General features: G+C 29.7%; 2 protein-coding genes across 2 annotated transcripts in view; both read right to left on the bottom strand.

Moving 5' to 3' along the window:
* The window catches only part of LOC124361181 (neuronal calcium sensor 2), a 192,042-nt gene extending 182,586 nt beyond the window's left edge, over nt 1-9,456 (bottom strand). Inside the window, exon 1 of the mRNA XM_046815222.1 lies at nt 8,546-9,456. Within this exon, the coding sequence (XP_046671178.1) occupies nt 8,546-8,628 (83 nt within the window). The 5' untranslated portion in view covers nt 8,629-9,456. The remainder of the gene's footprint in view (nt 1-8,545) is intronic.
* The window catches only part of LOC124361195 (neurocalcin homolog), a 210,550-nt gene extending 200,896 nt beyond the window's left edge, over nt 1-9,654 (bottom strand). Inside the window, exon 1 of the mRNA XM_046815238.1 lies at nt 9,519-9,654. The gene's annotated coding sequence lies outside the window, so the exon portion shown is untranslated. The remainder of the gene's footprint in view (nt 1-9,518) is intronic.
* Nucleotides 9,655-13,872: the final 4,218 nt, after the last annotated feature.

Here is a 13,872-nt window from a genome sequence, read left to right as displayed (position 1 = left end):
GTTCTCATTTACCTCACTTAGCTGTATCTTTATGTTATTATTTTGGGTATATGAATTCGTTTACATAAAAAATTTCAAAAAGAAAACTTTACCAAAAGTCGATAAATACTGTACTTTAGTAAATTTGTGCGTATTTTTTTTATCTTTGGTAGGCAAATTAAAAAAACTCACTTTATCAATTGGTCTTCCACCAGATCTAAAAACTATGAGCCATAAAACAAATTTTTAATCTCAAAGTCCCTGCCCATTTACAGTGAGCTCAAAGTCTTTAACAATACATGAACTATGCTAATTGGCCTATAACTATTACAATCATAGAGAGAAACAATGCTTTTGCATAACTTTAACTAACTTAAAAGCTGAATTAAATTTCTCATTCTTCAGACAGGTATTAAAAATGCTTGTGATTTACTTCAAAGCACGTAGTATGAGTTCAGTCCATAAATATAACATTTAAGTCTAAGTTATTTATGTTTGGGCAAGAAAACAATTTTAAAAATATGTACATCATACAACTTTACGAACCTACAAAAATTTGGTCATTCTCATCGCAATAATTCAATAAAATAAGTATCTGTAATTGGATTAAAAAAACAGAAAGCTAAAAGATAGTTGGTATCGGATGATAGAAAGATTGAGATAAAGTTGAGAAGTTATAACAGATGAGGACTTCTCACATTGCCTTAGCCTGTCATAATACAAATATCCAATGTTTGTACACACTGGACAGCAGTAGCAAGCCAAACACAACACTGTTTAGTCAGTTTAACCCGTTGAGACCTGCTTTGTTCCAAGTTATAACAGATGAGGACTTCTCACATTGCCTTAGCCTGTCATAATACAAATATCCAACGTTTGTACACACTGGACAGCAGTAGCAAGCCAAACACAACACTGTTTAGTCAGTTTAACCCGTTGAGACCTGCTTTGTTCCAAGTTATAACAGATGAGGACTTCTCACATTGCCTTAGCCTGTCATAATACAAATATCCAACGTTTGTACACACTGGACAGCAGTAGCAAGCCAAACACAACACTGTTTAGTCAGTTTAACCCGTTGAGACCTGCTTTGTTCCAAGTTATAACAGATGAGGACTTCTCACATTGCCTTAGCCTGTCATAATACAAATATCCAATGTTTGTACACACTGGACAGCAGTAGCAAGCCAAACACAACACTGTTTAGTCAGTTTAACCCGTTGAGACCTGCTTTGTTCCAAGTTATAACAGATGAGGACTTCTCACATTGCCTTAGCCTGTCATAATACAAATATCCAACGTTTGTACACACTGGACAGCAGTAGCAAGCCAAACACAACACTGTTTAGTCAGTTTAACCCGTTGAGACCTGCTTTGTTCCAAGTTATAACAGATGAGGACTTCTCACATTGCCTTAGCCTGTCATAATACAAATATCCAATGTTTGTACACACTGGACAGCAGTAGCAAGCCAAACACAACACTGTTTAGTCAGTTTAACCCGTTGAGACCTGCTTTGTTCCAAGTTATAACAGATGAGGACTTCTCACATTGCCTTAGCCTGTCATAATACAAATATCCAATGTTTGTACACACTGGACAGCAGTAGCAAGCCAAACACAACACTGTTTAGTCAGTTTAACCCGTTGAGACCTGCTTTGTTCCAACTTATCACTTCAGTTTTGATATTTTTAAGTAATGTAAATATTATTAAAATAGTGAGATGTATATAAATCTATGTTTTATCAAAAGTATTTCTGAGCTGTGCTATTACTACTGTATTTGATTTACCAGAACAAATTGGAAAATAATTGTACCTACTTTAATGTTTTGTACAAATTTACCGAAAAATTGTTGGAATGTTTTAAAAACTATTTCATTCTATCTATGCTCAATGTATGAAGTGCATAGGGAATTTATGTCATATCCAGAAACCAATTCAAAAGACATTTGAAGGGCTGAAAATCGAATGGTTTTGTTTATATGTTGGGTATGTGAAAGACACTGTGACTCCCACCAACCTCGCAAAAGACCACATTAACAACAAACAGCATATTAAATATATAACTACTGATAAAAAAACCACCAAAAGCCTTGGTATATCTTGGGAAATCATACTGCCACATTCATATTTGGTAGTGATAAAACATAGTGTTTCATTGTAAATAAAAAAACTGTAATTATTATCTGAACAAGAAAAATACAAAATGTAATTATCAAATACTGCTAGTTGTAAAAAAGCATTAAGAGAATGGTTAAAAAATATTAAAACAATAATGGTTTGATTACAATTAGATCTTTTATAGTTTTAAAATTACTGGTTTTGAATTATATTTTAAGTGCAATATATTGGTTCAAATTATGAATAACTTGATACAGAAACCAACATTTGTACAATCATATTTTTATAAATGTAATTAAAACATTTGATCTATATCTTTTCAAAGTGCACAAGACTATTTTTGTACACATACATATCTGATGAGTCACTTTCATGAGGCAATTATTGTGTCCACCTTGTAATTCTAAGGGTATAAATAGCAGCATGACACGATGCAACGTGAAATATCAAATACAGTGAACATATAGAATAAAATACACAAATCACGTTCTGTTACTGGCCTGTGTATTTGTACCTAATATATCTGAGTAATCTCTTATTTAAATAAATTATTAAATGATAAATCAGACTTATTCTGCCCCAGTATGGTACTGAAGAGATCAGACAACTAGGATTTTACCAATAATAATCTTCTAATCACCTTCACTGCTTGGGCAAAGTCAATGCCCATTTTTTTCAGAAATATTTTCTACAAGCAAGATATAAAAAAATGGCACAGAGTGTTAACTAGCTTTCAAACAGCTTTATCAGTTGCTTGGGTGATTGAAATCTGAGCAAAATATTATTAACTAACCAGACATCCACATGTCAATCCTGGTCTACTCAGAAATCCATGTTTAGTTGAAAGTACCTTAATTTTCTTAGTAGATTACAAATTAATAATCTTTTGTTTGCATCAGTCCACTTAATTGTAACAACTTTATAGCCTACAGAGGTTCAAACTCATTCCACACATTACTGTCTGCAGTTAAAGTGTTTGGGATATTCAATATAAACAACACATTACGCATTGGCCTTTAGCATTGAAAACAAAATTATTTTGCTCTAGACCACATAGTCTATTTGAAATCTAAGAATATGAGGAAGAAGAGATTCATAACTGCCACAGCTTCTGTTGCTACAAATCAATTTGAATTATATTCTTGCTTTGCTCATGGCCATTAATGTTATCTTCTCTCCCAACCAAAATACTGTTTTTCAGGATCTGGCAGTAATGTTCTTAACACATAAAAATACTTAATTTATTTAAACTTTATTGAATTGCCTATGCTGCTATTAATCATAAATCTTGTGCTTTTTTCTTAATACTTGCATTACTATAAAACAAATTTTAACTTGGTCAGATTGTTTTATTTCTAGCTCATAAATTAAACCTTGGGCACACATTTCAATGTAAACCAATAAAACATTGGCTACAAGTTAACAACACCTATCTGTCGCAGGAGATGATTCTATGATCATTTACAATATTACACGATTCCCATTTTGTTATTGTAACAGGATTGCTTTACATAAAAATAAACCAAGATGTTCCTTCAGATAAAGCCTTCATCATATGATAAATTTAGACCCACATCTATCTGGACGTCTTACGTGTCATCTCTACCAACTAAATGGGATGGAATGCCATGCATAATGATCCTAGCTTTCTTAGTGGTTATATATTACTAGATAGATTTCTTGAATAATTGTTTCACAGAAAGACTGTGATTGACTGTGTTTTCACCAGTTCAGATTGTTTCGGCTGCAGTTGACTTTTCTTTTGCTAGCCCTTTATAAGATAATTATAGAATATGAATATGCACAAATAAAAGGGTTTTAATGGAAAGATATGAGCGAGGTTGTCAGACACCTGATGGTATAACCAGTAGCAGAAAAATTTCTAAGGAGAATCACACTTGGTGTTTTTTTTTTTTTTTTTTTTTTTTTTTGCCACATTTAAACATTGCATCAGATTTTATTTAGTCCCTCTCCACAACATTACTTAATAGAAAATGGGAGACTAAAACAAGCAGTGGTGAACAGACCTAGGTCTAGATTTCAAAATTCACAGATAGATTTGCAAAACTAATATTTCTTTCACTAGTTTCCCTCAATCTTTCCAAATGCTCATGGCAGTTAAATATATATATTACAGTCTCCCTTCCAGAAAATAATTGTTGATTGATTTATTTACAGAGTTGCTTATATCCGATTTATAACAAGAGAGTTCTTAATAATTTTTTATCAGTGATAATTATTAAATTTGTTTTAACTAGTTTTGATTAGTCTTGATAGAAACATTTGATTGACCAATTAATATTAATTGTTTCCAATTAGTTACCATATGTATGATTTCGTTGTGCTAGGGACACCTGTAGTATAAAGAAGTTATTATAACTATTTTAGAAATATAATTTTTGTAAACACACACAGAATCATATAATTATGGGAATATAGGATGGAAGATAGTGTGTTAATTTTTCAGTATACTTTTTGTTTATATAATAGATATGTATTCGTTCATTTTATTTACAATAATCAAACAGCATAGAAAGTACATTTATTGGCCTTATCTTGAAACATATATATATGGTGTTTTACATGAGCTTGGTACAACTTCAGGATATGAAAGTAGATACAAAATCAAACAAAATATGTATGAACATATGTCCTATCGTGTTTCATTTAGTGTCTGTTTGTCCATAAGTGTGTTTTATTAAAAAAATTACATATCAGAACTTGTTGGAGCAAATAAGAAACTAGGCGTTTATATTTAGCTAAAGATTTAAATACCTAATATTACTTTCCGTTTCAAAATGGTGGCATTTTAAAGATTTCAAGCATTAATAACCAAAATAATTTTATTTTATTTGCAATTATAATTAATCTAACTATATCTATTTATTGTAAATTTAATAAAAAAACTAACGATACAAAATTAGTTTAAATTGTTTGGGAAATAAAATAAATACATAAATTTTAGTTGGTAAGCGTTCATGCTTTCTTATATGTGGAAAGTATATTATTAGGTTCAATTCCTAATTGTTTGTTATTTATTGGCCTTCGCATCATTAACAGTTTTTTTCTAGTTAATAATCTAAAATTATCAATTATTTTCTTAACAATAGTATTAAAGATTGTTTCATTACAAGGCTAAAATATGTTATAATTATTCTTTTTTTTAATTTGACTTTGATAGGCATTCACAAGCACTATTTATGTCATTACAGTAGTAATGATTTAAAAGGTGGCTATAACAGCAATGAGGAGCACGCTGATATGCGTATAGCATACTGCACTGCTTGGTAAAAACAGTACTAAAGCATAGAGGATTTACATGGAGCGGTATCTTGGCAGACATATCTCTGATCACAAGACTTTTGAAGCTGTTCATTTCCATTTAAGAGAGACAGTTACGATTACAACTATTCAAAAAATGACCTGTTAAACTAAACTATAAAATAGAAAAAAATATATTGCAAATTATTGAGGAACGACCAGTGATAAGCCTAAGGAAACTAAATGTAAACCAAACTGCGTAGTAGTGTAAGATTTACTCCAATGGCCTATAAGTTAAAAGTTCATTAAAGTCCCAAAGTGACTCTCACAAGACTGCCCTCCAAGGATTGAATATTCAACTTACAAGTCAGTCAAATTCAGAATTTAAATCATTGTAAGAAAACGTTATTTACAGAAGGAGCTACATTCTCCAGTGATGATACAATAAATTTTCATAACATTCATACTTGAGATCTAGAAAACCCTCATAAATCAGTGATTAGGTCTCACCAGCAGCAGTTTGGTTTAAATGTATAGTATGGTAATCTTGGAGATCACTTGCTAGGCCACATATTCTTCAGCCCCGTCTCAATGGAAACATTTACTTAGAATTTCTAGAACAATTTTGACATTTTTTTTATGACATTTGACTTGCTACAAGAGAAAGCATGTGGTTTGTGCATGATGGTGTACCGATTCATTTAAGAAATATTGCCTCACATCCTCTGAAATAGATTTAATTAGCTTACATAATGCCAAATTTCATGTTATATGCTTGAGTTCTGAAATATGACATTTTTAATAAAAAAAACACATATGGACACATTAAACGAAATGAGATAGGACATGTTCATATGAACTTTCTTGCTTGTTTTTGTGTCTACTATATCCTGAAGTTGTGGCAACCTTTTGCAAAACACCCTATATAAATATAAATATATATATATATATATATATATATATATATATATATATATATATATATACATACATATAAAACTTTGACCACTTTTATTACTGATAAAGGTAAATTTAATATTAAAAATTTTAATACTTTAATTAATTAATTTGTTATTGGTATTTATACATTGATAAATAAGTTTCCGTGTGGCAATGAAAAGTTAAAGCAATAAGACAAGTATTTAAAGTGAAATAAATAGTTGTGGGCTATTTTTAACCATTAAAGCGTCCATACGGATATGTCCATACCATCGGAATTGCGCTTATCGAGATGTACGGTAATATATGTACGTCTGATTTTGGTTTATTATGTACATTATAAGCCGTGAATCTGTCGAAATGCCTAAATGTATTGATTTAGGACTTTCAGAAACCAAATAGGAATGCAAGTCGCACAAAAAAAATCAATAACCATTGCTATTCTTTTATTCTTGTTTCATCTAAGGATATGAGGCACATCATGTGGGTATATCTGTACAATTGGCCTACATATACGGCGCATCTACGTACCAGTGTTGGTAGACCTTTATTTAAAAAATATTTTTCTGCTTACAGAACAGAGTTATTTTTAAAATCTCTAAAAGCATGCTAATTGAACACAGGCCAAATTTTCTTCAACACTTAAAATATTAAAAGACTAATAGTAAGGACTAATGCTGCTATGCCTGTCTATTTAGGTTTATTATATTAAGTATTAATTAAATAAATGAGTAGGTACAGGTCATGAAGTCAGAGAAGACACTGAAAATTCACGTTGGAATAAGGAGAAAACTGGTAGCTGAGAGACGTTCTGCTGAACTCACTGACGACACAAAACATGTCCGGTAATGTTGAGAATAATCCAAGATAATATTTTTGTTCACTTCTGATAATATATAATTTTCCACCATTGCTGTTTATGATCATCATACTACAGGTTAAAAAATTGAATTAGAAGATTTTATTCTAAAGGGTAATCCAGTCTTGTGGCTAGAGACGCATGCTGTTGAGGTTTTAGCTAGACTACTTTATATTTATCCAAATCTCCATCAGTTTATTTATCCATTAAGTAGATAATTACTATGGATTAGGTTGATTTTTAGTATATTTTAATAATCATAGGCCTATTTATATACGTTGTAATGATGTTTTGTGATTTCATTTTAATAATAGCTAAGAGTTAGTAATTTCTTAGTCACTTGCAACTTAAATATGCAATGAGAGCAACAAATTATTTTATTGGGACTGTATTTTTGGAATATCTAGCTAGTTATTGTTACTGTTACTGTAGATAATTAATTATATATTAATTTGTCTTGTTATATGCTAAAATTAAGATTTTTAATATATTCATTGATTAAGTTAAATAAATTAAAATAAAGTTACGTAATATATTTAATCAAAAAAATTAATTTTGTACATTGAATGTGCTATACAAATAATTAGGCCTACGCCTAACTGCTTCCAATATAGTCAATTTCCTACTGTCTACATGCCAGATACCATATTAGTTTTTTGGTATCAATTTACAAAATCGTGACCATGGAAAGGTATGTTCATTTTTTTTTCCTGAAAACTACAATTTTTCCTGAAAACAATAGTGAAGAAAAAATTCGTCGGCAACGAAAATCAAAGGAGTTACGATTTTTTGAAATCCTCTGAAAACTCTGTTTTTTGACAGTACCTCTGGCAATTTTACTGAAATGATGACGTTAATCCTGTCAACGATGCCTGCCCGCTGCGCAGTGCTGCGCACTGCTTGCTCTTTTAGAAAAAAAATTAACTCGAGCTTGCAAAAGTCGAATCCCAGATCACGTGATGCCCCTGATCCTTAACCCTTCAAGTGTTGTTCGACAAAATTTTGTCGGTTATTTTCCATCTTTAATGCAATAATGCCCGAAAGGCATCAATATAATACAATGATATACTTTCCCCCCAGTTTATATGCACCTGTGATAATAACACTTGGCTATAAATGCCCAACCCATGAAAAAAAGTCCATTTTTCATGGTCACGGTATTGTAAATAAATACCTAGTTTTTAAATAGGCCTACTATCCTTATTGGTGTATTCTTTATCTAAATTATATTTAAACATTAATATAAATTTATCTAAGTTAAAATACTCAAATGTGAAATCTTAAAAAAAGGTTCAAGTCGTACATTTAACTTACTACACCTAGAATGTTAAGTCACAAATTAAGATTACATCATAATTAACTACATATCAAAGAACAAAACTTACCCCCATTTGGATGTAGGATATCTGTTAAGAGATGCTCCGTAGCAGTCTTGCGTCATCTTGATGCACAATAAAAGACAAAACATCCACTCTACGCACTTTTTACCACTAATGCAATAATTAATTTTACATTCATTTTTACAAGCAACTTAAGACAGATTAGATAACTTTTAAATGTTTAACAGATTATACACAGTACAACATACATAAAATACTCTCCACTTTGATATCAATATGAAACCTGCCATTTCTTTTAATAATTTTGCGCTTAGCATAGGCTAGCTTTAATATCTTAAAACCATTGTTAAATTAGATATGTACTGTACTTTGTTTAGGCCTAAGTTTATTAATAGGCCTACTTTAAATAACATTTATTAACTTCCCAAAAATGTGTATATGAGTATGTAGACATATCACAACATGAAACAAAATTAGTTATTGTATATATGTTATGTAGATGTAAACATAGCCTATTTACTTGCAGTCAACAAGATCAATGTTAATTGTAATTAGTATATTTTAATTAACCACATAATTAACCCAGACTTCAAATTATTATTGCAATGGGATCCAAATAATATAAACTGATACTCAACAAAGTATTATCATCATTATCATCCTGTTATAATGTCAATGATGATAGTAAAATATTGATTATATCATTTAGGATAAAAAACATTGAGAAAAGTAAGGTTATGTTGACTGATAACAATATTTAATTCCAAAGCATTTTTGGAAGCCGTTTAAAATATATCAAAATTAGAACTGCAAGCATTAAGTGGTAAATATATTCAAATACAGTAATATATTTAACAAATCCTACTGTTAGAACATTAAATATTGTATAAATAATCCAAATTGTGGACGTGTGACCCAAAATAAATACGTTTACAGGTTATTTTAGTCTAAATATATTCTAACATAAACTATACGTTTCTGACATGACTTTATTTTAATATATTTGCTATTAACAAACCTATGGTTCCCGTTAATCACGCAAATTTCTACGACTAAATTAATTTCCCAGACATTTTTTACAATTCTAACACAAATACTTTCGCGAGGTTGCCATTATGGTAAAACAACACTTGCCAACGCAGGTAGTAACAAGCTCTGTGATTCGCCTACTTCATCTAACCTTTGTGCACGATTTATCAACCATTGGCTAGAGGCTCTGTATTTAGAGGCGGTTTATTTGAATTTTTTGCAACCTCTTTTTTAAGGATTAAACAACATTTCTTTTAAATACATTGGATATTCTATTTTTTTTAACAATTAGAAGGAAAATAAATTAATTCAATAATAAAGCAGTTATCGCTGACGCAATATTTACTATTACCATGACCTTTTATGTCTCAAGCAATAAAACAATATCACTTTCCTGTTAAAAATAAATACAAATATGTAAAATAGTATTGCTTACATATTTGTCACCTAGCTTATAATAATACATTTCATTCACTTAAAAAAATATAATATGCTGAAAATGCATAAATATTGAAACTATAATATTAGATGAAAATAATACTTAATTATTTTATACAATGGTATTCTACAAGAGACATTACACTTCTAACACTATCCCGTATTAATTTTTAATCTCATTAGAGTTGCCTTGAGTGTAAAAAATACATTTATGCTTAAAACTTCATAGATTTCAATATTGAAATTCGTTAAAAAAATCCATCATATGGTTAGTTCCAAATAGTTATTTACATTATGAATTATGTTATTTATACTATAATTTGATGATTTTTCATTAATACAAAACAGTAGGTACACACTCAATTTTGGTAGTAGGTCAAACATACTACAAATTTCAACATATTTTTTTATTTGTTTGTGTTAGACACTATATGACAATTTAGTTTTGCCAACAAGGTTGGCTCTTGTAGAAAGATATCCACAAACCTTGAATAGATTAAAGAAATCAAATTTGGTTCCTGTTATAGTATTTTATATCAAGCTCAGGTAGAAATATTGACCATGCCATGGTTTATTTTTCTTCTTTGGCTATAGGGACTAGTTATGCACCACACTAGACGAGCACTAGTGTGGTGCATTCAGTACCTATTTTTCATTAGCTAAGAGGATCATTCTTTCAAAGTATCATCTGTTATTAATAAATTAATCATTATTTAAGTTTCTAATAGTTCCCTTTTTTTAATAATATCAAACTTGTATGTATTTTTCTTCAATGTATTGAAAATCACAAGTTTGTCATATTGGTCGACAAACCACAAATTGCTCGAACCAAAGTGGTATAATTTATATTGTATGGCAATGAATGAAATTGCAATTGAAAACAATTGACAATTTGGAGTAAAGAGTTTATACATTCCATTCCCGAAGGGCTAGCTATTAAGGGTAGCAGATGGTGAGGGAGCTTGATAATCAAATTTTGACATTGACCAATGGTAAGAACTTTCATCTTTAATTTTTATATTCTTCACTTCTTTGTTTAGAGTCTCTGAAATATGCAGCTACATAGTAATGGTATTTTTTTCTCTGCTCTTTGCAGCAATGTTTTTAAATGTTACAGTTTTTCCAAAGATGAAGGCTCTTAAACACTAGTATGAATTAAGTAAACATGAATAATGTATTTCTATGAGTAACATAGTTTGTTACTGACCTGTTACCTATCTTAAAATGATGTATAGATAAATATTCAATGTTAAAAATAAACAGTGTTTATATATTGTAACAATACCAATGTTAAACTTATTTTTAAAGTAACAGAAGTTTTATTATTTTTACTAAACATTTCTTGAGCACTAAAGTGACAAGTGAACAAGTTATGGATTTGTGTTCCTAGTCATGTATTTGCAGTTAGTATACAAATCATACTTTACATTAGTCCAAAAAAGGCACATTCATATTTTATGTAAAGAAAAGCTATTTATATTTTTAAGAAAATTCGCCATTTTTAAAAGAAATGGTAGTACTTCTGTAGTTAGGCATATTGTAGTAAAAACAACATATTTTGGAACCCTATAGTCATTTACAATAACGTTTGTTCTTGATGTATTTACAGTATCATATCAATATAGCGGCCATCATCTTCGAGAAGAATACAATAGCATAGCAGAAATGCAAATGTTTACATGGGGGTGTGATAAAATTAAATGATTACAAGTTAATGTGCTACATATATAACTTCTAACTGCTTGCAACCAAACCAAGGTCACTAGTTTAGAAATATATATGTTTTGATATATGTTTATAACTACTTAGGTCTTATTGTACGGTTTCACAATCTAAGTTTCTAAATCTTTTTAAAGTGTTTAGAATAATATATAACCATTCCAACCATTAAAGAATCAATATAAAATCAGTGTTGTACAAATTAAGCCTGATAACTAATTTTGCAACATCCATTGATATAATTAACTAATATAATTTTAAATGTTTATAGAACTCCTGATTCAAATTTGTATTCTTTTATTGATATCCTAGAAAAGTTACTATGTTTTTTAATGATAAAAAATACAAATATTTGGCCTTAACTGGTGATTTGAATGTAGATATTTTAAAATTTCACAATGAATCAGAGGTAAAATTATTTGTGAATACTCTAGGATCTATGAATTTGTATCCTATTTAATAGCTTACTAGCTACACATAAGGCCTATTTGGACAATATGTATACTAATAATTTTGATAAAGCTGTTTGCAATTGTACTTTGCAAAATCAAGATATCTCTTCTGACCGTGATAGAATTTTTTGAACACCAATTAAAAAAATGTGAAAAAATAGTCATAAATACTCTGAGACAAATATTAAATGTCTTACTTACCAATCTAAGCTAAATAGTTTTAAGTAAGCCATAATTGACAGTGTAGATTGGATTTTTTTAAATAAAGCTATGGATATAAATATAACTTGGGAGGTTTTATAAATAGATTTATCTCTTTTCATTATACATTATCCATTAACATGTTGACTGCGGCAGACGCCTTACGCCACAGAATAGTAGGGAGAGTAGTAATCAGTCTCACTCAGCACTGAATTAAATTGAAAACCTTTTTATTCATTAAATATACATTATCCATTAACATGTTGACTGCGGCAGACGCCTTACGACACAGAATAGTAGGGAGAGTAGTAATCAGTCTCACTCAGCACTGAATTAAATTGAAAACCTTTTTATTCATTAAATATACATTATCCATTAACATGTTGACTGCGGCAGACGCCTTACGCCACAGAATAGTAGGGAGAGTAGTAATCAGTCTCACTCAGCACTGAATTAAATTGAAAACCTTTTTATTCATTAAATATACATTATCCATTAACATGTTGACTGCGGCAGACGCCTTACGCCACAGAATAGTAGGGAGAGTAGTAATCAGTCTCACTCAGCACTGAATTAAATTGAAAACCTTTTTATTCATTAAATATACATTATCCATTAACATGTTGACTGCGGCAGACGCCTTACGACACACACAGAATAGTAGGGAGAGTAGTAATCAGTCTCACTCAGCACTGAATTAAATTGAAAACCTTTTTATTCATTAAATATACATTATCCATTAACATGTTGACTGCGGCAGACGCCTTACGACACAGAATAGTAGGGAGAGTAGTAATCAGTCTCACTCAGCACTGAATTAAATTGAAAACCTTTTTATTCATTAAATATACATTTTGTATACATCGAATAGCGTCATAAAAGTTACTTAACTATTATACTAATAAATTAAGAGGTTATAATGTTATAAAATTTCCTAATTCTATAAATAGTCAATCTAATCATAAATGCCTCAATAATTGCAGCTTTAGCCATTAAACAGATTCATTTTTTTAAATACAGAAAAAGTAAAAAATATTATGAATAATTAAAAAGAAACATTTTAAAACTATGGAACTAAAACAATACCAATAATAATATATTTCAGTAATCAACAATAAGTTAGCAACAATAATTTAACTAAATACACAAAACAATCCAAATAAACACAAATTTATATGTTGCAAATGTATAAAAAACTCAGCTCAACCCAGAATTATAAAACTCATCAAATAAATATAAAGATAAAGAAATTAAGTATGACTTCAAATTTTTTTTAATATACCATTATTTTTCTCTGCAGTTATTGTTAATGGTATTTTAGTTAAAACATTGTTCCCATATAATTAATGTTTCTCTCATAAAACTGCTGTCTGTGTTTGTCCAGTGTAATACCACATCTTGTACTGTACTTATAGCTCGCTCTTAAAATGGATGGGCTGTTATTTTTTACATATGTTATACTTTCATATATATATATATATATATATATATATATATATATATATATATATATATATATAAATCTCAAGCTCT

This window comes from Homalodisca vitripennis, chromosome 1, assembly GCF_021130785.1.
Source record: "Homalodisca vitripennis isolate AUS2020 chromosome 1, UT_GWSS_2.1, whole genome shotgun sequence".
Taxonomy (NCBI): domain Eukaryota; kingdom Metazoa; phylum Arthropoda; class Insecta; order Hemiptera; family Cicadellidae; genus Homalodisca; species Homalodisca vitripennis.
This window is presented reverse-complemented; position numbering and strand designations above follow the sequence as displayed.